This window comes from Podarcis erhardii, assembly GCF_964252035.2.
Source record: "Podarcis erhardii genome assembly, chromosome: Z".
NCBI classification, from domain to species: Eukaryota; Metazoa; Chordata; class Lepidosauria; order Squamata; family Lacertidae; genus Podarcis; species Podarcis erhardii.
In genome coordinates, this window is record NC_138504.1 from 2476457 (window position 1) to 2502067 (window position 25611).

At 46.8% G+C, this 25611-nt stretch overlaps 1 protein-coding gene across 3 annotated transcripts in view; it reads right to left on the reverse strand.

The window, feature by feature from the left end:
- Positions 1 to 20151, reverse strand: part of DOCK11 (dedicator of cytokinesis 11) — a 169723-nt gene extending 149572 nt beyond the window's left edge. Inside the window, exons 1-3 of one of the 3 annotated variants that reach the window (XM_081846723.1) lie at positions 19964 to 20148; positions 1936 to 2052; positions 791 to 880 (exon numbers count right to left, since the gene is read on the reverse strand). In XM_081846723.1, the coding sequence (XP_081702849.1) occupies positions 791 to 880; positions 1936 to 2052; positions 19964 to 20065 (309 nt within the window). In that variant the 5' untranslated portion in view covers positions 20066 to 20148. Of the gene's footprint in view, positions 1 to 790; positions 881 to 1935; positions 2053 to 9433; positions 9479 to 19963 lie in introns of those variants that run through there. The other 2 variants (XM_081846725.1, XM_081846724.1) reach the window with 2 other exon arrangements.
- Positions 20152 to 25611: the final 5460 nt, after the last annotated feature.

A 25611-nucleotide genomic window follows, 5' to 3' on the forward strand; every position in this document is an offset into this window, starting at 1 on the left:
AGTTAAGGGTTCCCCACCACTTCTACAGACAGTACTGAGCTAAATATTATCAATTGCTTTGCACTTAAAATTGTTCTGCACTTCTGAGATACATCGGCCAGATGTCTGACTCTTGTTTCCCTGTCTTAATTTGCAAAATTATTTTAAAGAAATAATTTAAAGAAAGCCCTTCACAGGAAACATCATGAGTGTCTTTTCCGTTCTATGCTTGTCTGTCCTCAGCAGTTATTGTCATGCTTTCATAATTAAAAAGAGGAAGCAAGTCACACATTTGGTTTTCAAAAAATAAATAAACAAACATCAATTTCCTCAGTTACTTTTTTTTAATGCAGAGTTCAACAAAGAAGAAATACCCTTCATTTTTGAGCAACACAACACAGGAAGCTTAAGTTCCAAATGCACCAACTCTTTCAAAAAGGGCCCAAATCTTCCCAAGCCTGCTGGATTTGCACCTAAACCTGAAGCAGCAGTTTACGGTTCTCCTAATGAAACTACAATTCACCTGGGAGTTGTGGAAAATGTGGTACATAGATAAATTGACTATTGCAAAGTGTGTGTGTGTGTGTGTGTGTGTGTGTGTGTGTGTGTAGCTGCCCCATCCTGCCTCCCAAAACTGGGACTGTGCCCTAGAACTCTCCGGCGTCACTGCAGGCTTTCTATGTGCTTTTGGAGCATGCAGAAAGGACTATTCACCCAGGTCTCTCTCTTTTCCTTTACCTAAAGGGGGAAAGGAGCAAGACCTATTTTGCACGCGCACCCCTTCATGACCTTCAGCCTTCAGGACCCTTACCTCCTGGACAAAGAGACTCTGAGCCTTCTTCAGAGCATCTTCTGGCACTGTAGACTGAACAGTCCTCCTCTGGCGCCCGACAACAGAGACCTGGAAGGGGGAGTAAAAGCAGTCAGAGGCTGCAGAATGACTAGAGTTGTAAGGGGGCTTTGCAGATGGATGGAAGAGGGAGGAGCACTGCTCTTGTGTCCTGGTCCTGCCTCCAGGCTTCCCACTGAGGCCCCTGGTTGGCCCCTGTGAGAACAGGATGCTGGACCAGGCAGACCAATGGCCTGATTCCTAGCGCTTGTAGGTTCTTATGAGCTACAATGCAGATGTGTCTACAGCAGGAATGGGAATTTTTGTTCATCCCAGATGCTGCTCATCCACAACTCCAGCAAGTTTGGCCACAACATGGACATCTGAAGGACCACCCTGCCCTGAGGGGAGGGGAGACAAAGAAGAAACAGTTTTCACCCCCTATACAAACAAGTTGTTTTTCTTATTCTTTTGTAACCTTTTTAAAAAATTTGTGCTTATTGTTGCAATAATCTTATGCAAATCCACACTGCAAGATCTGCCTGCAAAGTGGTATATAAGTACAATCAATCAATCAATATATATCTAGAGGGTCAAAGTTCCAAAGTAACAATTCTGCATGGCAAAAGGGCAGCATATCCGGTGTGAATACAAAAGGAGTTTGCAGGAGCCCAAGAGCCCTCTCCTGTCCTGCAATTCTCAGCAACTGGTATTCAGAAGCATTGCTACTGCCTCAACTAGCAGTCACTGATAGCTTTCTCCTCCAGTTGTTTGGAGCGGTGGAGTGCTGATAGCACTAAGGCTGCAGGTTCAATCCCCGTATGGGACAGCTTCATATTCCTGCACTGCAGGGGGTTGGACTAGATGATCCTCAAGGTCCCTTCCAGCTCTACAATTCTAGGATTCTATTAAGTCTATGAATTTGTCCAACCCTCTTTCAACAATAAAGATGCAGGCAGGTGCATTCATCAATTTCCAAGGCTGTGTTCCTATTGTGTGCTGCTCAGAAGTGGCAATATGAAGAGGTATAAATAAACTATTCAAACAAGCAAAAATGAAATGAGGTGACCAGCTTGCTGCTGAGACCCAAATGCCAAGGAGGAGGAGAAGCAGCAACAACAACTCACAGAGGCGTCTTCCATGGGGAACATAAGCAAGTCCCGGAGAGGGTCGCTGTAGATCTGCGCTTTCTTTTGGGAGACGACATTCTCGTAGTCCAAGGGCTCAATCACCTTCGTCTTTTCCTGGCAGGAGACAAGACAACACACAGTCAGGTACTGCATAACGCCCCATTAACCGTGATTGCCTCACTCCATAGGCATCCACAACAGCACTTTGACTCACAGAACCAGCACTGCTACAAGTGCCATGTAGTACTCGTTCTGCATTTATAAGTATTCAATCTTTTGGTGTGGCAGGGTGTGTTAGGGTACTAACAACAGCAGCAGCAGCAGCAGCAGCAGCAGCAGCAGCAAACTGAGTGATGAGACCATGGCATATCTTCCAACAAACCAAGGTTTACAACTTCCCAGGCCCTGCATTGTTAAACTATGACTGAAAACATTATAACTTCTTTGCACCTTCTAGAGGGAGAACTAAGGTGTTTTTGGGATGGAATTATGCAAGCCAGGCTATGCCATATCCTGGAACAACCCCCTTACTGTACACCTCAGTAACTGGTATGTTTTGCACGCTGGCTTCTTCTCTCCACTCCCAAATGCTTTTGTATTTTGATATTCCAAAAGTTGGTTGTAAAACCACTTTGGGCACAGCTCACTGTGGGAAGCGCCATACAAAGGAACTAAAGTGAGGAAGCAAAAGTGTGGGCAGCGTCAATCAGTATATCCATCCAGTTATACAACTGCCCCAAAATATCTTTGTGCGTTAGATCATTTGAAGAAATCTGCACATTTCTGGGCTGGGAAGTGGCAAGCTCTCCCTGGGGGCTCTGTGTGTGTGTGTGTGTGTGTGTGTGTGTGTGTGTGTGTGTGTAAGAATAAAGCTTAAGCTGTGGGAAAGATGTTCATGAGCAGCCTTATGGGGGTTTGGCCAAAAAAGGGTCCTATGACTTGGTCTCCAGCCAGTGCCCTGTGATGAGCAGAGCTCTTCTGCTGAATGAACAGCAGCTCACCTGCAACTTTGCAACAAAAATGCTTAACAAAACAAGTACACGCACAGAAACTGGCGAGTTCCCCCAGTTTTCAGTTAAGTGTGCAAAAATGAAACACTCTTTCCCATATACACCCTGCCTCTGTTTGTATTTATTTAATTAATTCACACCCTGCTCCTTCCTCCCAGAGGAGCCCAGGGCAGCAAACACTTGAATCCTAGAGCTGGAAGGGACCACGATGATCATCTAGTCCAAATCCCCTGAAATGCAGGAATCCTTTGCCCAAAGTGGGGCTCAAACCCACCGTCCTGAGATTAGAGCAGGTCTGCTGCTCTACCAACTGAGCTATCCCTCGGAGAGAGATGAAACAACTGAAAACATCTACAAGCAATTCTAATACAGATTTGTTTATCGCAATCAAGGCCAGCCTTGCAAAGGGGGAAAGGTTCTCAACAGATGCCACAAGATTGAAGGCCCAATTCCTACATTTGAGGAAGAGAGCTCTTGATAAGATGGCATCTGGGGGATGCTCTCATCTGCAGAGCACAGTGATCACTTGGGCATCATCTTGACTCTTAATACTGGAAGCCACTTGGGGCAGAGACCTCTCCTATGCTTTGTGAAACACCAGCGTACACTGATGACACGACATAAATAGCCACTACGTGCACACACATTAAAAGCAGTGCAAATTGCTTCTGCACTCTGCAAATGTGCTTGGATTCTTTTGCTATAAAATCAAGTTATTAATAACTCTTGTGTGTCCTTTGAGTGGTTCTGACTCTGATATCAGAGGGAGCTTTGATTTAACTGCAGCAGAAACCAAGGCGATACATTTAAACCGTAGCCGCTCTCTCCCTTCCTTGGGCATTCTTAGAATTCTTAGGGGTGGTTAATCTGCAAAAAGGAACAGATTTATGAGTCCAGTTAAAAGCTCTGCCACTATTGCATTTTCAACACCCTCCTGAGCTGAGGCAGCGACTCTGACCCGGTTTTTTTGATCCTTCTACAAAAGGAGAACTACAGAAGGACTGGCTGGGTTCACATCCTGGCCCTTTCCGCTCCTGATTCTCCTTTAGCCAGATGCATTTAAATCTGGGTTAGGGCAGAGAAATGTTAAGCAAGGTTTCTAAAGAGTAAAATGAAATAGCCAAGAAGGATAGTACATTATCACTAAAATGCTGGAGATTTACTCCTGGCAGAGTCTAAACACAGCAAGAGCCTGTTGGATCAGGCCAATGGCCCGTCTAGTCCGGCATCCTGTTCTCAGAGTGGCCAACCAGATGCTTGTGAGACGCCTGCAAGCAGGTTTGGAGCACAATAGCCACTTCCCCTCCTGTGTTTTCCAGCAACTGGTATTCAGCAGCACTGCTGCCGTTGACTGTGGAGGCTGAGCAGAGTCACCCTGGCTGGCAGCCATCAATAGCCCCTCACCTCCTCCGTGAATTTGCCCAATCCTCTTTTAAAGTCACCCAAGGGGGTGGCCATGCCTGCCTCCTGTGGAAGTGAGTTCCACAGGTTAACTATGCACTGCATGAGGAAGGATTTTCTTCTCTCTTGAATCTGCCAACATTCGGCTTCATTGAATGCCCCTGAGTGGTTCCTGCAACAGTTCTAGGGTTAAGACAGAGAGAAACTTCCCTCTATCCACTTTCTCCATGCCAGGCATAATCTGATAAACATGTCACCTCTTACCTGCCTTTCTCTTGAACTAAAAATGCATTTATTTAAAGATGTACATCCACTTTCTAATGCAGTAAAAGTCAATGTGGTGCTTTCCAGATATTTCAGACACCAACTTCTAGCAGCCCCATGTCAGGCCTGGTTGTTGTCCTCTTCAGATCACCACACAAACGCTTCTTGTTCTTTTATAAAACTTTTTATTGTGTATTAACAAAACAATCTTATAAACGGTTCTTAACTATTCTTCCTCAGAGTCACTTCTTTCAGATCCCTTCTGAGCTCTGCTTCTCCGTGACCAGCCACCCTCAAAATGGCGGAGGCGCCCTTCCCTTCGCTTTCCCCCTCTTTTTCCTACCCTCCTGGCTAGAGCTGGCCTGTATCTCCCCTCCTCCCAATCTGAGCTAGAACTGAACCCTTGCCTTTCCTGGGAACAGCCGGTCCCTCCCTGTTGTTCCTCTTGCTCCCTTCTATTAGATTCACTGCTCTCCTTCCCCCCTTGGGGAATGCTTCCTCCCTCTGAGAAACGGGAAACTTCTAACTCTTCCCTGACACCCCACTACCCAATGCAGCCAACGGCCAGAGATGATGGGAGTTGCAGTCCAAAGGTATTATAATTTTAAATGATTTTTCAAGAAAACATTAACACATCAACTTAGGTTTTCTCCTCCTCTCCACTCCTTCTTCCCACTCCCACACAAACTTAACAGAACTTGTCACAATAGGTGCATATATATATTTTTAAATGACACATTTCGATTATACAAAAACATCCTTCCAAACATCCCCATTTGGGTGGCCTGTACCTATGCTCCTTATTTGAGGCATATGAACTGAAGTGGAACCAGCCATGGTAAAAAATAATTGGATTTATTATGTTATCTTCTTTCTCGGATTTTGCTGGTCCATTTCTCCACCAGGATTAAGTCCTGAACATATGCAAACCCAACTTCAAATAGGTCAGCAGTCCAAAGGCATTTGAAGGCCCCCCTCGTTGACCTAGCCTTGTTCTAAGCCATTCCTAAGGCAGCTTAGAAGAAGGCAAATTCCTGCAGCTTCTGCTCATTCGCAGCTGCAGGTGCTCCCCATGCCATCTGGGGGACTGATAGCACATCCTTTGCAGCGGTGTCATCCGGGCACAGCCAATCAAGCTCATTATGGCACCTAAAAAGAAGCTCAAAAAAACCTAACACAAAGGGAGGGAGGGAGGGAGGGAGGGAGGGAGGGAGGGAGGGAGGGAGAGAAGACTACACTGGGGTCAGCAAATTTTTTCAGCAGGGGGCCAGTCCCCTGTCCCTCAGACCTTGTGGGGGGCCGGACTATATTTTTTGGGGGGGGAGGGATAAACGAATTCCTATGCCCCACAAATAACCCAGAGATGCATTTTAAATAAACGGACACATTCTACTCATGTAAAAACACACTGATTTCCGGACCGTTCGCAGGCCGGATTGAGAAGGTGATTGGGCTGGCTGTGGCCCCCGGGCCTTAGTTTGCCTACCCATGGACTACACCAGGGGTGTCTAAACTTTTTTCCAAAGAGGGCCAGATTTGATGAAGTGAACCAAAGGGCTGACCAAAGTTATTGACCTTTGTTTAGGATTGAAGCTGTTGAGCTTTTTTTTTTTTTAGGATTTTTACCCCAAGAAATAAACTGCCGCAGGGGCCGGATTAAACTGACCGGCAGACTGAATTAGGCCCCCAAAACAGACTTTGAACATGCCTAGACTACACCATATGGGTGAAGCAGGAGGTGCAAGCCTCCACATTAACATAGCAAAGAAGAAGTGATGAACCCTGCAATGTTCGGTTTGTGGACGGATTTCAAAACCATGTGCCAAGTATTTCTATACCAGAGCCACTCTGATTCAAGCCTTGGAGAGTGTGCTTAAAAGAACCCAAAAAACTCCACCCAATCTTTTAGCTCTTCACAAAAGCTTTCTAGCGAATTAGATTCCTTATTAGGATGCTAATGGCAGATCAAATATCAGGCTTCGAACATAACTGTGGCTTTCATGGATTGCAAAAAAATCAAGGGGAAGAACATCACCACCCTGAACACGTGGGTGAAACAGAGTTTGTTGCCCCCCCCCCCAAATAAAGGTGATTTTATCTCTCTGTTACTGGAAGGCTCAGACATGGAAACTTATCTCCTTAATCAGTCCACATATAGTTATGAGGATGAGGCAAATGAACGCAAACCAAATAGAACCACCATCAAACATGGCACATCTTAAGTGGAACTTCAGGTATACTGCTGCCCCACAAAAAGCTTTGCTACAGAGGCAGGCAATTAACAGCTTCCCTGTGGATCCTGCCTCCAAAAGACACACAGGTTGCAACCCTCATTGTAAAAGCTGGTCCTTCTCTGGCAAAAGGGTACAGAACCCTGCTCTCAGACAGAGCAGTCATCTCAATTGCATGCTTTTAGTTCTAACTGAAAAGCAATTTATTCCTGGCTCTCAATGCACTAGGAGACAAAATACCAGCCCCCACTCACTCCCCACTCAATGGATTCACTGGAACAGCTGAAAGGCTTCCATCACACAGGCAGCCTGGGAAACGCATCTGCCACCACATCTCCGGGCAACCCCTTTGTGAGCAAAGAATTTGGAGAAAGCTTCAAGTTGTGCACATGGGTGGGCAGCAATAAAGGGGTCAGGCCTGGCATGGCGATGCTCCCAGACCTCCGTCACCAGAGAGAATAGGACACCTGTGGGAACTCGATTCTTGGAGAGTGAGTTTGCAGCACTGGGTAGAAGAGTGGAGAAGTCCAAGAACCAAATTTGTAGCTCTCAGGTAAGGCGCTGTTGGTGGTCACCTTCAGGAAAGAGGCAGGATGGAAGATCAAACGTTCCTGAACTTCTGGTGCTTCTCTCAGGTGCTTCTCCAAAGCCAGATATCCACTGCAGATGACTCCTTACACAGCAACGGGCAGAAGATGTGACAGCACCTCATTCTGCTGCAAAATCTCTTTCTCAGACTCTGAGCTCTCAGCCTGACTCCCATCTCTGGACGCCTTTTGCTGAACTGTCCTGAAGCCATTATGGGCCCATGGACTACTTTGGGTGCTCCAATGGTGAAGGAGGGGCTAAGAGGCCAAGGACCAGCTGCTTAGAGCATGGTGCTGATTAAGGCCAAGGTTGCAGGTTCGACCCCCATATGGGCCAGCTGCACATTCCTGCACTGCAGGGAGAGCTGGACAAGATCCTCAGGATTCCTTCCATCATTCTATGACCAGGCAGCTGAAAGGGCTGCAGGGGTGACAGGCCCTTACTGGTCTCTTAAAGAAGAGCTACTGAACATGGACTAGCCAGTAGCTCAGCGCTAGAGCAGCTGTTTTGCATGCAGAAGGTCCCTGGTTGAATCCCCACCCTCTCCAAGTAGGGCTAGGAATTTTCCTGCCTGAAACCCGAAAACTGTTTCTGTAATACAGTGGTACCTCAGGTTAAGTCCTTAATTCATTCCGGAGGTCCGTTCTTAACCTGAAACTGTTCTTAACCTGAAGCACCACTTTAGTTAATGGGGCCTCCTGCTGCTGCCGCGCCGCCAGAGTACAATTTCTGTTCTCATCCTGAAGCAAAGTTCTTAACCTGAGGTACAATTTCTGGGTTAGCGGAGTCTGTAACCTGAAGCATATGTAACCTGAAGCGTATGTAACCTGAGGTACCACTGTATAATTAAGTAGAGACTGGCACCCCTGCAGGCTGTGCTCATCCACCAGTCTACCCCTTTGCCCTCCCCCAAACCTTATGCCCCCCCTCCCTTTACACCTCACACTACCCGTCACCTATCCCCCCCCCCCACAGCTTGCCCCACTTCTCCCCTACAGTTTGCTCCAAGCCTCGCTTCTTTTAATTTCCCCATCCCCTCTGCGTTAAACAGCTCACTTGAGCCAGCAGGCCTTTCCTCACACTGCAGCGATGGGCAGCCAGGCGAGCAGCATGATAACTACATTTTTATGTATAAGTGAAGATATGATAATACACTTTTGCATATTATTTTAACTATGCCTTTTTAAGTACACTTTCTACCTAATAGATGCATTTTTAACAGAACTTTGCTGCAAAATCCGAAGAATCACAGGTGTTGAAGGATAGGGTCTATAACTACCTGACATTCAGAAAACATCTTAAGGCAGCCCTGTTCAGGGAAGTTTTTAATCTGTGATATTTTAGTGTATTTCTGGTTTTTATGGAAGCCGCCCAGAGTGGCTGGGGAAACCCAGCCAGATGGGCGGGGTACAAATAAATTATTATTATTATTATTATTATTATTATTATTATTATTATTATTATTATTTCAGGATAGGCAACCTAAGGCCCGGGGGCCGGATGCAGCCCAATTGCTTTCTCAATCTGGCCCACAGACGGTCCGGAAATCAGTGTCTTTTTACCTGAGTAGAATGTGTGTTTTTATTTAAAATGCATCTCTGGGTTACTTGTGGGGCATAGGAATTTATTTATTCCCCCCCCCCCGCCAAAGTATAGTCCGGCCCACCACATGGTCTGAGGGATGGTGGACTGGCCCATGTCTGAAAAAGGTTGCTGACCACTGGTCTATTCAGTTTGCATATTCTTTCAGGAAGTGCAAATTAAGGAGAGCCACATTAAAATGCAAACCGAACCAAATTTCTTCCCCTATGCCCACTTATGGCTGAAGACGAATCTTGCCAACATCCAAGGATGGCTAACACTGTTCAGACCCATAGCAAGCAGGGAGAGATGACCCCTTTCTCTTTAGCCCCTTGATTTTGGCCTTCTGGTTAATGTTTTCTGTCTCAGGACTAGCTCCATCGTTTGGAGCAAACACAGCCAATGCCGAAAAAAACCTACCAGACTCTCACTAATGACTAGCAGAAGCATCCCAGCAGGCAGTTTTCCCAGAGCTCATAGCTTTCCATCTAGTGAATGTGGAAAAGAAAAAAAGCACAAAGCTAAGAGGTTGCTTTCTGTGACAAAAGAGAGAACTTTTCCAAGGGCCTCAGCCGACGCTTGCCAGTTCTGGATCTGTAGCGCCTCCTTCAAAACGCCTTGCAGGGATTTGCTCTGTCCAGGAGAGGGCTAGGCCCCAAGAAGCATTCTCTGCCCACAGTGGTGCCACCAGACCCAAGCAAGCTGCCTGAGTTTATAAGATACAACGAAATCCCCAGAGGCAACCTCTCCAAGCACGCGTATGGAACCTGCATGCCTCTAGGTGTCATTGGGACTACAACTCCCATTAGCCCCCTCCAGTATGGTCAGTGGTCAGGGATGATGGGAGCTGTAGTTCAACAACAGCTGGAAGGCCACAAGTTCCCCAGCCTGGACTCAGATAGTTTCCCCTCCTTTTGACAGTTCAGAAGAGCTAGAAAGTTGTTAAAAAATAAATCAAGGTTCAATCAACACCTGAAGCTGTTCAAAATCGTGAATGCACAACTGGATAGCTCAGTCGGTAGAGCATGAGACTCTTAAGCTCACAACCCTCCTCCCCCTGGCAAAAAAAATTGCTACCAAGAGATGGACAAGCATTTTTTTACTCCTTTACATGGAATTCATTGCTTACTCTGTTCTCCAGGCAGAAAAGAAGCCAAATCACCCCAGTTTTTTATTACAAACCCACCACCACATGGCAAGGCTGTCCCTATAAGGAGCTGCCACCAGGTGACTCCCAGGCCACAGCCTGAAAAGGAAACTGAAAGGTCAAGCTGCTGTAAACAAACAGGAGCTGGGAGCCAAAGAGAAGAGGGTTTCCCAGCACTTCTCCAGGGAATCCCAGTGAAAGCATTTTCCCCAAGAGAAAGAAACACACTGGCTGATTAGAACAGCTTCATTGAAAATTAAGCTCTCATGAGGTTTTCCCCTCTAATGCTTGCTCTGCACCTGAACACTATCGCAACTGAAAGGGCCTCAAGGTTAAGACTCTGAAACAAGATTCTGATGTCTTAGCCTCCTGTGCTGTGCAAAGGGCACATCAAACTCAACTTTAAATGTGCTCTGTCCCTGGTTATCTCTATTTTTGCTGGCACCTTACCAGATGGCACCAAGAGATTTAACTGAAAGTGAAGAAGGAATTGGACTAAGGCAATTAAGTTATTAGCCGACAATGGGTTTCACTCCACACACAGCCCAGGGGCATCTAAGCCCTCCAAACAAAGCCTATTGCCACAGGGGAAACCAGGGATGTGCCAATGAAACTGACTGCTGCCATTAATTTCAGGCCAATGCAAGACTCTCAGGACAGAAGCAACCTGTGTCATTCTCAAAACAACCAGCAAAGTCAGCTGCTCAAAGGAGAGCAATGGGGCAGCTGGCCAGCTTAGACAAAGCCCAGCACCCAAGCCCAGGGATGGGGAACCCTTTTCAGTTCAATGGCTGCATTTGCTTCTAGGCAGCTTTTTGTGGCCTGTGTGTCAGTGGTGGGTGAGGCCAGAAGCAACAATGGGCAGGGCAGCAATTGCTATGCACATACTCAACCCTTCCCCCCCCCATCCAACCATCCAACATAAACTCTGGTTTATGGGCACATTCCAGCCAGGTGAAGGTGCTCAGGGAGGATGCAAAGTGGAGTTGGTGAAGGCTGTGGCTCGGGGAGAGCTCCAAGGGCCAGAGAGAAAGGCTTGGAGGGCCACACTTGGCCCCGTGCCTCAATCACCACCTTGATCCAATGACTTCCCAGTGCAGCCAGAAGTCTTCCACCACCCGCCATCTGCAATGCTACCAGGTGTGTTTCCCATCACAAGAACGATGGCTCTTTGGGTCTTCCAGAGCATGAAAGCTGTGTGCTTTGCCATCAAAACTAGCTTTCCCCATGCGTTCATTCTTGCACAGTGCACAATATCTGCTTTTGAATATCACAATAACTAGCAATGGCCACTCTGCATCCCCCTGTTTAGGTGCTGGATCTGAGGTCTTCTTGTTCACTCAGGCAGTTTGTAATTGAGCTGGTGCCTGTGGTGCCCATCTATTACTATTAATTAATTATTAATTACAATTATTAGCATTTATTTATTTATTTTTATATAAATATTTATTAAAGTTTTTGAATACAAATACACAAATAATAAACAATCTTACTTCCAACACAACGTAGTTTCATCAATTCTTTGGACTCCCTCACGTCTCCTGCTCCCATTTACATCGTTAAAAGGTTTTTCCAAGCAAATTATCAACTTGTTTACGGTCTTATATCCACTCATTTAAATATAATCTAGCAATTCTCCCAAAAAATTATGTTTTCTTTAATCTCACTTATCATCGAGTTCAAATCTAGTTTAGTGGTGGCCAATTTTTTATAATCTAGCATCCTTCTTAACATTCAACCAAGTTACAATGTTTTTGTAAATACATCTTAAATTTCTTCCAATCTTCTTCAATCCTCTCTTCTCCCAGGTCTCGGATTCTGCCAGTCATCTCGACCAGTTGCATATAGTCCATCAGCTGCATCTGCCACTCTTCCAGTGTGGGTAGATCTTGAGTTTTCCAGCTTTTAGCAATGAGTATCCTTACTGCCATTGTTGAATACATAAAAAATGTTCGATCCTTCTTTAGCACCTTCTGGCCGACAATACCCAGGAGGAAGGCCTCTGGTTTCTTAGTGAAGGTATACTTAAATACCTTTTTCAGTTCATTATATATCATTTCCCAGAAGGCCTTCACCTTAGGGCATGTCCACCAGAGGTGAAAGAATGTTCCTTCATTTTCTTTACATTTCCAACATTTATTATCAGACGAATGGTATATTTTGGCAAGTTTAACTGGGGTCATGTACCATCTATATATCATTTTCATTACATTTTCCTTCAGAGCATTACATGCGGTGAAGTTCAACCCAGTGGTCCATAACCTTTCCCAGTCCTCAAACATGATGTTGTGCCCAATGTCCTGTGCCCACTTTATCATAGCCGATTTAACCATTTCGTCTTGTGTATTCCATTTTAACAGCAAGTTATACATTCTAGATAGTACCTTAGTCTTTGGTTCTAACAATTCTGTTTCTAATTTCGATTTCTCCACCTGGAACCCTAACTTTTTGTCATTTTTAAAAACTTATTTAATCTGAGCGTAATGTAACCAGTCTCGCACTTTATCCTTCATTTTCTCCAAACTCTGCAATTTCCAATTGTCTCCATCTTTTTCTAATATTTCCCAATATTTTGGCCATTTGGCCTCCATATTGGGTCTTTTTCGGGCCTTAGCTTCCAGAGGCGAAAGCCACCTCGGTACAATTATTAGCATTTATATCCCAACTTTCCTACAAGGAGCGCAAGGCAGCATACATGCTCCCCCCCTCCGCACTTAACCCCAACAACAACCCTGTGAGGTAGGCTAGGCAGGGATACGGCAAATGGCCCAAAGTGACCCAGTGAACTTCACAGCAGAGTGAGGATTTGAACCCTGAGCTTCCAGGTCATTTTTCAAACTTGGGTCCCCCGCTGTTGTTGGACTCCAACTCCCAGCATCCTGGACCACTGGTCTTGCCTACTAGGGATGGTGGGAGTTGTTGGCCAACCACAGCTAGGGACAAAAGGTTGAGAAAGACTGCTCTAACCACTACACCACACTGGGTGGAGAGTTGAGGTTGCCATATTAATATTTTATTGGCTGGGCATTGCAGGGATTTTGTACTGCACATTGTTTTAAATTTTCTGGTTTTGTTTATTTTTATCTATTGTATTACATCCTACAAGCAGATTCCTGCATCAGATAATCAGGATGGCAATGGTGATGACAACACTCCAAGGCAGTTTCACAGCTACCTGATGCGAGGACAGAGGCACCTTTTAACAACCTCTGCACAGCTCCTTCTCCTGCTACTAAAGCTCTGTTGCGAATACAGCATGAACTTCTTCGCCCTGCTCTCTGGAGTGCAACATTCTGGGCTGCAGCCAACAAGCGATGGCTCAGGAGTGGCTCCGGGAAGTCTGTTTACAGAAAACCACGCCAGAACCAGCTGGATCTGAGCCCTTTTGGTATCTGGAAAGGCTCGTGCTAGTCAGTTGTTTTCAGAGGAGGACGGCGAATTAGCCTCAGCTGCCCCACATCAGGAAGAATGCAGCTTTTGCCTCTCTCTGGATTTGAATCCCCAGAGAAATCATTGCAGCTGTCTCCTGTATTGCACCCCAAGGCAGAGAAGCAACCAAGCCGAAGAGAAGGGGGGGAATGTAGGGCAGCCCCCATTAGGAAAACGGCATGGGGGGCACGCAGGGATTTGTGTGGCATTTCAGAGACAAGCATGCAGAACTAGCCAATGTGTTGCATCTCCAGGGACTCCAATTCCCATCAGCCCCTACTGCTCAGGGCTGATGGGAGTTGTAGTCCAGCAAGAGACTGGCTGCATGGCTACAGTGGCTTGCTTTTTCCTCCTCCAGGGATCAAGGCACTTTGAAAGAAGGTGTCAAGGCCTGCAGATATCCCTCTCCTGCTTCTGGTCACACAGGTTGTGCAGGCTTTGAGGTTGCTGTAATAGAAAAAAAAAGCCTGCCACACTTGTTGAATCAGAGATGACAAGGGAAATCAGTGTGGGCAACAGAGGCAACGGTACCTGCACTATAACACTTTCAACGCTGAGCAAAACCCAACTGATCCTCCTCTCCAGCCTCCAGAACAGCCTCTGCTCTCCTGGTGCCCTCCAGATATTTTGGATGGCGACTCTCATCTGCCCCAGCCTTTTGTGGCTAACATTCAGGAGTTGTAGTCCAAAACTTTTATTTTACCTCATTTTTATCCCTGCATTGCATGGGGTTGGACTAGATGACCCTTGGGGACCCTTCCAACTCTACAAATCTAAGATTCTATGATTGCATGTATTCATAGCCCACCTTTTCCTCCAAGGAGCTCAAAGTGGAAAACGTGATTCTTCCCCACTCAGCACAATTTAATCCCCACAACAGCCCTGTGAGGCAGTGACCAGCCCTTTGGCAGTGAGCTTCATGGCTGAGTGCAGATTTGAACCCTGGTCTCCCAGTCCTAGTCTGACACTCTAACCATTACACCACCACTGCCCCTCTCGCTGAAGGGAACCATTTTAAGGGAGGCTGTTCCGGAGCCACAGTGAGTAGGAAGGAAGCCAGAGACAGGGAACCTTGCCGAGTCACTCTAACAAAGATGAACGATAATAAGGCTCATGAAAAGCAAGACGTGGAAGCTTGCTGAGCAGCACTCCAACAGCCAAGCCAGGCATTCCTCCTCCAGCCAACTGCCGCTATTCTGGATTTGTTCTTTCTGACTACAAGAACTGCAAAGCTCATTGACTCTGTTACCGAAGGCTGCTTTGGCTGGTGACTCTGCACCCACCGTTGCCGCCTCTCTGTTTCCAGGCAGCAGCACTGGGCTGAAAAGGAAGCCACACTCTTGTTTTGGTTGCTGCTGAGTGATACAGAGTGCATGACCCTCCCCAAGACGAAACGGGGAATCTGTTCCGGTTGTTCTCATCTGCTTTGCTGGAAACACAAGTTGCACAGCAAGGAGGAAAGAAGCAAGCCAGCCTGAAATCCCTAAATGACCTAGGATCATGCCTCCACCTGCCCACCCAGCTGACAAAACAGCTCAGTTTCTGTGTTGCCTTGACCATGGGATGTTTGTGAGGTCTGACTCAATGGGACAGAGGTGCTGGGGGTGATCTAGACCATCAGGGAATTAGAGCAGAGGAGTCAGCCTGCTGGATCAGGCCTTCGAAGTCAAGCACCCTGTTTGCACCCTGGCCAACCAGGTGCCCCAGTGGGAAGCCTGCAAACCGGGCCTGAGTGCAGCAGCATCTCTTCTCATTTGTGATTCCCTGGTACCCAGAGGCATGCTGTCTCCAGCATAGGAGGCAAATGGCAGTTGGGTGATATTCTGGATTTCTTGCATTAAGCAACAGCAACACACATAATGAAATGATTTACTGAAGGAATCCTTCCTGAACTGTGCTGACTGGGACTGCGGGTAGTGCATGGGGGAGGATGGGAATCACTTTTTAAAAAGCCATTCTATGCAGAAATAAATATACAGAACTCTTTTGAACGTAGAGCTCTAGTACATTACACGGAGGTGTTCCTGGCTAAACCTCATCCCGTATGTGCCTGGGGGGTCAACGTATAAGGAGCCTTCGTTACATGGGGGTTGATTCAACAGTCCAGTCCCCTCCCTCCAAGTGGCAGCCTGGAGTAGTACATCCCCAGAAGACTCTGCTATGTGGTTTTGATGGACAGGCAGATAACTGTTTGGGTTTTGACGGCCTCAGCCAGCTTCCTAGTTCGCACACTGTATCAGCAGCAGCATGTCCCCTTATTTCTAATGCCCTTTGCTGATTAGAGGTCACTTCCTTTGCAAACCGACTGGATTGTTTATGGATAATGAGCAGAGAGATCAGCCAAGAAAGTATAATGTTATAAACAATGGTTGCTCCCAAAATCTAGGCTGAGCATTGCAGTAGCTGATACCCCACCCCGATCGAGTCACCCTACACTACCCAAAGATTTCCAGTATTGGGTGTGCAGGGTTACATTCTGACATGGGTCTCTGCAGTAAGCAGGCCTGGCTTCCATTATATTTGTGTACTTGCCACTTCCAGGTTTGAAGACTGCAGTGCTCTTTACATGGGAACACGCTTGAAGGGTGACAAGGGTTCTGACAAGGAGCTGCCTGATCAAGCTACACCAATACACCATCTGCTTCACTGGTTGCCGGTTTGATTCTGGGCTCAATTTAAGGTTTGACCTCCATCCCACTACATATGCCCATCTGCAGGTCTTGCTGCCAGCCTGTTTATTCGTAGCACCAAGGATTTGTAACCGACTCCTGAAAAATGTACTCTGCTGCACTACACCCAGTGGGCTGTGAAGACCATTTTATCTTGGTCTGCCTACCAAGGAACTTGATTTATCATGGATCTGCTGGTGGTTTTTGGCACACAGGATATATTTTAGGCTGAAGTTTGCTCGAGCTTTGATTTTATGTAAGCAACCTTGTTATACGGCTGCAAAAAAAAGGCAGGAGATAAATAAACAAGCCAAGACACCAGATCAGGGTTTATGGCTCTGTTGTAAACAATTTAATCACTTGATTTCAGCTGTTTTCAGTTACTGGATTTTTGTGTGTGGTTGGTTATGCGTTTAAACAACCCTAACCCCTGGGGTCACTACAAGACCATAGATCTAAAAATACTTCAGCCTGTCTTCTGGGAAATTTCTCCAAATGGGCCTAATTGTTACAACTGTTAATGACATTGCTCCTCTTGGGCAGAGATGGCTTGGCCACTGGACTCTATGCTCTGGTAACTTCCAGGCTGCAAGAGTGCTGGAATGCACTCTTTGTGGGGCTGTGCTTGAAGATGGCTCAGAAACTTCAATCGGATTACATTTTCATTTGCTAAAGAAACTTCAGTTGGGCTCACACTGCAGTGGCTGGGTTCCAGTTAGATATCAAGCGACCCCCATTTTGAAACAGCTGCACTGTTTTGCCATTTTGTTTCCAGGTCCAATTCAAGGTGCTCATGTAAGTGTGGCATGGTGGTTAGAGTGTCAGACCAGGACCTGGGAGATCAGGGTTCAAATCCCCACATAGTCATGAAGCTCACTGGGTGACTTTGCAGTCAGGCACAGCCTCTTCACCTACCTCACAGTCACCATAGGGATTAACTGGGGAGGGGGTGAACCATGGACTCCTTGAATAAAAAAGTGAGTTATATATTAAATAAATAAGCACTTCTGCTTATCTGCTTAAGAAAGCTGGAGGGGCCAGCCAGATGGAGATGTCAGTCATCAACCTGGCATCCAGAGACCTCCATGTGATTACAGTTGGACCCGCGCCAGTTGCAAAACACACCTGGCTAATTTTGAACATGGTGGCAGCTCCTGAGTTTCTCCCCACAGAGATGTGCCTGGCACCTTCATTAGACAGCTCCTGGTGAATTCTGAAGACGCATCTCTTTACCCTTTATTTTTAGGACTCACTTAATTTTTGTGATTGCAAGTGTCACCCCCCCCCCCCCACTTTCAACATTGTGTTCCACCCTGGGACTCTGGGATAAAGGTGGGAAATAAATTATAACAACATAGATATAGTAAAATAGGCCGCTTGAGCTCCTGTTTTTGTGGAGAAAGATTTCTGTAGCTGAAGCCACAGCTAAAGCACCAGCCCTCCCCGTCTCCTGGCATGCCCATAGGAAACCATTTGCCGCCTCTTCAGCTCCTCATATTTCTGCTTTCTGAGAATATTTCTTCCCATAGAGCACAAATCCGTATGGCGAGGGAACAGCATGGAAAATGGAACATGGAAAACATGGAAAATCTCAGTGATACTTTGCACACACTTCAGAAAGCAGACCTCAGAGCATCCAGCTCTACCAAAGACTCACAAGCTGCCCCTGGCTGCTTCTGAAAACGTCCTGCGTCTGCCAGCGGAACAAAACTCAGTTCCATAGCAGAGAGAGAAAGGGTGTTCAGCTTCCACAAAGGCAAAAACCAATCTAACCCTGTGAGGTAGACTCAGCATTAACTAAAAACCTCATAACTCTGAGGCCCTGTGCCACCAAGGCATGTCACAATACACCTTTTATTTACAATGCCATTAAAAAAAATCTCTTCCAGCTAAAGCTTGAGGCTGTAATATGTAAGACCCAATATCTTTGCCACTTTGTTCCTGGCCAAAACTAGCCAGAAACACACTGTCACGGCAATATGTGCAGTATGTGCAGGTCTGGACTTTGCAAAGAGAGCCAATAATTTTCAATAATAATATTATAATAATTTATTATTTCTACCCCGCCCATCTGGCTGGGTTTCCCCAGACACTCCAGGCAGCTTTCAACAGAACATTAAAACAAAATAGAACTTCAAACATTAAAAACTTCCCTAAACAGGTATATAAAGCTTCTAGCCCTTGTGTTTTTTTCTTTTTAAAAAGCGCTCTTTTAAAAGCTGCAGCTTGCTCTTTTAAAAAAGTACTCTTCTAGCCCTCCTGCTTGAAAAGACAGGCTTGAAAATGGGCAGGAAGCATCAGATAGTTAGAAGAACCGGCAGTTGAATGACGTGACTTGGACTGGTGCATCATGGGAGGAGAGGGTGGCAATTTTGACCGTAGTGCATCCACATGGTGAGCACAGGAGACACGGACTGCATAGGCTACACTGATCCTGCCAGCTGTGGCCACTAGACACTGGGGCAGCTCAATCATAACTCTAAGAGGATCTGTTTGGGTGCTTTCCTCAAATCAAAGCAAATCTCCAGACAACGCTGGCTGGCTCCTACTGCACTTCTTAGGCACAGCTCAAACCATCTCTGTTGCTCCTGGATGTTGGCATAAGCCCTCAGGATGGTTGGCATGTGTGTTGTTTTAGGAAGACAACATGGCAAGGGTCTGGTTGCACTATAGGAACACAACCTAAGGATCAGGCCCAGGGGCCCCCATCACTACAGGATCAGGCCCAGGGGGCCCCATCTAGCCCAGCATCCTGTTCTCACCGTGGACAACCAGCTGGCCCAATGACAAGAAGCCCAATGCAGGACCTGAGTGCAAAACCACTCTTCCCACCTGCGCACGCAAGACATCTCCAAAAGAATCCCGGGAACTGTAGCTTGCCCACAGAGCTACAATTCCCAACACCCTTAACACACCAGGATTCTGTTTTTGGTTGGAGCAGAGAAATGTGCTCTAAATGTACAGTGTGTGTGAACGCAGCCCAGACACTCTGCCTGGACAGCGAAGGGGGAATAACATAGAGATAGGGGCTAGTCCTAGTAGCTGCTGAAGGCCTCATCACCCTCAAACCACCACTTCAAACCATCCATCCAAACTCTAGCTTGGCCTCCTTCTCTCTGCCCGACACAGCCTGCAAAGGGAACAAGCTGGCATCTCTCCTATGGGGCGCAACTGGGCTCTGGGTTCCTATGCCGCAAGTATTTGCTCCTTAGGGCTGGACGGGCAACTAACACGCTAAGCCTCCTTCTCTTCCCCGCCCCAGGAAACCTCCTCCCTCTTCTCTTCTGGGTGCTGGGTGGAGCCTTCCTTCCCCTTCTGAGAGCTGTTACGAGAGAGGGGGCCTCTCTCCCAGCCCACCGCGGGAGCCCACCACAGACGCAGCTGCTCCCTGCCGTCCTGCCCAGCTGCGCGCAGACACGCCCCCTCGCTGACACCAGCTCTCCATCCTCGCTTCACCCAAAAGCACCCGGACCCCTTCCCGCCGCGCGCTTCACACCCCGTTCCTCCTTTCCCCACCAGCTACCTCCCGAGGCCCACCACCAGCAGAAGAAGAAGGCCGCCTCTGGGCATGCACAGAGAGCGAGCCGGCGGCTCGCAGGAAAGAGGCGTGAGCGCACGCCGCAGGCTGGAAGCTACCCGGCACCGCCGCCGCCACGCGCCCCCGCGTTGCCCGGCGCGCCCCGGAATTAAAGCCCGGCTCCTTACCAGCCCCGGAGAGGCGCGCACCGCCTCCGAGACGCTCTGCCGCAGCTCTGCTGCCGTGCCCGGCTTGCTCAGCCGCTTCGTGAATTTGCGCACCTCGGCCATCGCTCCCGACAGCCGGAGCAGCAGAAACAGTTGCAAGGATAGCCCTGAGTCCGAGCCCGCCAGAGGGTCCGGCTCGCCTCCCTCCCGCCCAGGCGAAGGAGGAGCGAGGGGCTGGACCAGAGCAGCCCTCCCCGGCTGGAGACAAAGGAAGGAAGGCGGGGGGCGAGGAGGAGAGCGTGGCAGACACGAGCCGGGGCCGGCAGGGAGCAGCACAGAGGGTCTGGCGCAGCCCAGTTCCGGGTCTTCCTCGCATCTTCCACAGGACCGGCTTTTCCTCCTCTTAGACCGGGTCAGCACAGTATCGCAGACCCTGGCTGGCAGTCGTTCTCCGGGGCTTTCAGGCATTCCCAGCATGTCGCTGGGGAACTGAACATCTTCCGCTGAGCTGGGATCCTTTAAGAACACACGGGAGCTGCCTCAGACTTAAGTCAGAACGGGAATGCATCTTGTTCAGTATTATTTATGCCAGCAGGTTTCCCAAACTTGGATCTCCCGCTGTTTTTCGACTACAACCCCCATCATCCCTTGCCACTGATCCTGGTAGCTAAGCATGATGGAAGTTGTAGTCCAAAACAAGTTGGAGACTCAAGTTTGGGAAACCCCACTCTACAATGACCAGCCGCCAAGACTCTCCAGGATTTCAGGCAGGGAGTCTTTAGCGGCCCTGCTGTGGGCAGAAGATGGGGCTTCTGCAGCAAAAGGGATGGACGTGGATGGCGCTGTGGGTTAAACCACAGAGCCTAGGGCTTGCCGATCAGAAGGTTGGCGGTTCGAATCCCCACGACAGGCTGAGCTCCCGTTGCTTGGTCCCTGCTCCTGCCAACCTGGTCCCTGCTCCTTCAAAAGCATGTCAAAGTGCAAGTAGATAAATAGGTACCACTCTGGCGGGAAGGTAAACAGCGTTTCCGTGCGCTGTACTGGTTCGCCAGAAGCGGCTTAGTCATGCTGGCCACATGACCTGGAAAACCAGAAAAACTGTACACCAGCTCCCTTGGCCAATAAAGCAAGATGAGTGCCACAACCCCAGAGTTGGCCACGAGTGGACCTAACAATCAGGAGTCCCTTTACCTTTACCTAAGCCACAGTCCTTCCCTCCAGAAGGGGAGGGTTCAGTTTCCTGCCCCTGCAAGAGACTTGCCCCCAAAATGCACCCCTGGAAGGAAGTGACTTCTGCCTGTCACAGCAAGCCTCTTTCCTATCACAGCACTTTGTAAAAGGGCGGTATAGAAATTTAATTCTTAATAATATGATAATAATGTATCATGTTAATGCCAATACAAGGACCAACCTGATGCTGTTGAGCTGCAACAGAAAGCAGAGGGCTGGATCCAGGTAAGGCTGTACAAGAGGGCCTCCCTCCCTCCAGCAGTCCGAGTGAGAAACTGGCCTCCAGAAGTGTAATACAGTATGGGACTTCCGGGTTGGCGCCTCCAGGCAATGGCGGAGTTCCTCCGATCGGGAGGAATTTGCTCCGTGGAAATTAGGGTCTGACCGCCACAGCGAAGGCAGAGACCCGTTGAAATCACAGGCGGGAGAAGCTTGTGAACTTGGGATTCGGCTGGCACCTTTTGCGCCTCCCCTACTCGCGGGGAAACCCTGATTTGGGGATCCGGAGCGAAGTGGAGTGAGCGGCGCGGTGCTTTGAATCGACTGCTTCTTTCACGGAGTGAAGCCGCATCACTGTTGCTGGAGAGCGCTGACTTTTTCCTGTGGACAATTTGACTTTAAACAACTACCCGTGAGTAGAACGGAAAATTGGATCTTTAAATTCATTAATTTGGCATCGAAGCGGGAAGGTTTTAAACAGGAAGTCCGCCTTCGTTTTTTGTAAATAGATTGAAGCAAAGACGTTGCAAGTTAAAGCCTTGGAAAGTATTTTGTAAAGGATTAAATCTCCATCAGTTAAAACTGTTAAAAACCCCCCTTGGAAGCAAGAGAAGAGGGGGGGGGAATTTGGACTTAGTGAGCCTGCAGGAGAGAGTGAAAAATTAGGTTACCACTGCTCTGAACCTGGAAAAGGGCTGCCAGCAGAATTAACATTTTGGGAGAGTTCATTGACTGTGAACGGATAGCATGTTGACAGATGGCTAAATAAGAGAAATATATTGTTTCCATTGTCCTCTTCTGTGTTCAAAAAGGAGGAAAAGTAATTGAAAATTGAAACTAACTTTATATTTTAAAATGCGCATGAAAGGATCGATACAAGTGGAGACTGTTTCCCTCTAGAGGGAGCTTTTGAAACTGTTACAAGAGTGGGTTTTTTCCAGCTGCAAGATAAGAGCTGTGAGAATCAGAGATTGACCTTGGACTTTAAGAATGTTGACAGAAGGAGCTTTAGTGACTGTTTTATGTAAGATAAGCTGCTCGCTGGAACAGCTTCACAAAAAGACGGATGTTATGAATTCCAAACTTGAGAACTTGGAACAAAAAGTGATAAATTTGGGACAAAAAGTGACCATTAATACAGAAATTGCTCAGGATTTGATACAGGAAACTACTTTGACAGGACAAACTGGGGAGAAGAAGGAGAAAGTTGTGGTTGTTGAACCTAAAGTAATACAAGTGGAAGCCCCAGCCTTTCAGAGGCAAATCGAGGACTATAAGTGGAGGCCTCTTATGAATGAATATAGAAAAAGTCAGAATTTGAATATTGGAGCCCTGCCTGCACTGGAGAGGGAAGGTTGGATAGACTCTTTCATGCAGGGATTTATTGACCTTTGGGTTCTGAATCTGGGTCAGGAGGTGATTGGAGTTGTGGGGGTCTTTGGATCTGGAGGAGTCTTGAAACATGATTTGAGATATTGTATGGACCTTGGTTCTAGCTGTGGAGAGTTGGCTGGCCTGTCGAGAGGGAATGGGGGCATGGCTGGGTTGGGGCCTCCCCGAGACTTGCTCTTCAGCATTTTCAGCATCAAAGAATATGAAGAAGAATTCCAGAAGGGACTTGGAAAAGATTTAAGAGCCTCGGACAGAAGATCTCCAGGTTGATGAACTATATGGAATGGACGGAAATGATTGGCAGAATCCGAGACCAGGGAGAAGAGATGGTGGTAAAAGATTGGGAAAGTCTAAAGTTTGTACATAGAAATATTGTAAAATTAATGAGTGTTTGAAAATTGTTGGAATGAAACTTTATGGCTTTAGCAGAAATGCTATAAGGAGTTAAGTATAAATAAGTATTTTGGTATTAATGGAAAATAAGGTTAAAAATATGTTAAGACATTCATAATGATAAAGATGGAGAAAGATGGAAAGGATTTGCTGAAACAAGTAACAGAAGTGGAATACAAAAAGGGAGGTGAGAGGAAGTTGATGAAATAAGGGAATGAAAGATAGACTAATGAAATGGTATGCTATATGTTTTTTAGATTGTTGTTTTTTTGATTGTTTAATTTAGTGTTAAGGTTGTGTCTTGTATTGTTTATTGTATTGTTTCTTCTTTTGTTTTTTTCTTCTTGTCTGCCCTAAGTTTGAAAAGTAATAAAGATTATTAAAAACAAACAAACAGAAGTATAATACAGTATGTACTTTGTACCAGTGCTTGGGTTATGGAACGCAAGAGGGAAAGAGCTGTAGCTTAATTGCCCCAGGTTCAATTCCTGGCATCTCCCAGTGGGACTGGGCTAGACCCGCCTGAAACTTTAATGAGCCTCTGCCTGCCAGTGTGGATAATGCTGGGCTATATGGACTAATGGTTCGTGTGACTCTTCCTGTGCTCCTCAGGGTGCCTTAAAAAACAAAGCTTCCTCCAAACATTAAGCAAATCATGACTTTCCACCAAACTCTCCTAAAGTTGTAGCTATGGCAGAAGCACTCTGTGATTTGAGCATAAGAGACTGTACATTGTTCCAAAAGCTGTTTCATTTCCCCCAGATTTTGGACCGTGCAGCTTCTCTTCCCCTGCCCACTAAAAAACCACTACCCATCATCAGTGCTTATATGACAAGGAAGTGATGTGGTAGAGACTGAATTTCCTGCTCACATTTACGTACCAGTTCAGATTTCAGTTCACTTCCCTATTTGTCTTCACGCTTTGTTGTTGTTGTTTTCAACAATGCAATTCTGGGCTGCATCAATAGGAGTATAGCATCTAGATCAAGGGAAGTAATAGTGCCACTGTATTCTGCTCTGGTCAGACCTCACCTGGAGTACTGTGTCCAGTTCTGGGCACCACAGTTCAAGAAGGACACTGACAAACTGGAACGTGTCCAGAGGAGGGCATCCAAAATGGTCAAAGGCCTGGAAACGATGCCTTATGAGGAACAGCTAAGGGAGCGGGGCCTGTTTAGCCTGGAGAAGAGGAGGTCAAGGGGTGATATGATAGCCATGTTCAAATATATAAAAGGATGTCACATAGAGGAGGGAGAAAGGTTGTTTTCTGCTGCTCCAGAGAAGCGGACACAGAGCAATGGATCCAAACTACAAGAAAGAAGATTCGACCTAAACATTAGGAAGAACTTCCTGACAGTAAGAGCTGTTTGACAGTGGAATTTGCTGCCAAGGAGTGTGGTGGAGTCTCCTTTGGAGGTCTTTAAGCAGAGGCTTGACAACCATATGTCAGGAGTGCTCTGATGGTGTTTCCTGCTTGGCAGGGGGTTGGACTCGATGGCCCTTGTGGTCTCTTCCAACTCTATGATTCTATGATTCTATGATTCCCCCTCAAATAAATTTTTATTATTTTTTTCCAAATGTCTTAAACACAATACAGTGGTACCTCGGGTTAAGTACTTAATTCGTTCCGGAGGTCTGTACTTAAACTGAAACTGTTCTTAACCCAAAGCACCACTTTAGCTAATGGGGCCTCCTGCTGCCGCCGCGCCACCGGAACACAATTTCTGTTCTCATCCTGAAGCAAAGTTCTTAACTTGAAGCAATAGTTCTGGGTTAGCGGAATCTGTAACCTGAAGCATATGTAACCCGAGGTACCACTGTACAGCTTAACAATATTATTCTCCTTTCAATCTATATCTTATCCAAATTAACTTCCCTCTTCTGGCTTCTCTACATTGCTCTTACTTAAGCATGATTACTATATAAACATTCTATAAATGTCTATAATTCCTTAATAAATTTTAGTATTACACTTTACACATACATTCCTTATTACAGCATTACATCTTGTGGCCTAACCAAATGTTTACAATAAACATTATGAGTTTTATTTCAGTCCTGTGAGTGTCTTTATTTATGTACAGTTTTCTTTAAGTATACCATAAATTTGGACCATTCTCTTTGGAATTTCTCATCATCCTGCTGTCGGATTCTTCCAGTTAGCCTTGCTATTTCCTCATACTTGTTGTTGTTGTTTAGTCGTGGCCAACTCTTTGTGATCCCCTGGACCAGAGCATGCCAGGCACTCCTGTCTTCCACTGCCTCCTGCAGTTTGGTCAAACTCATGCTGGTAGCTTCGAGAACATTGTCCAACCATCTTGTCCTCTGTTGTCCCCTTCTCCTTGTGCCCTCCATCTTTCCCAACATCAGGGTCTTTTCCAGGGAGTCTTCTCTTCTCACGAGGTGGCCCAAAGTCTTCATGGTAGGGAGTGGCA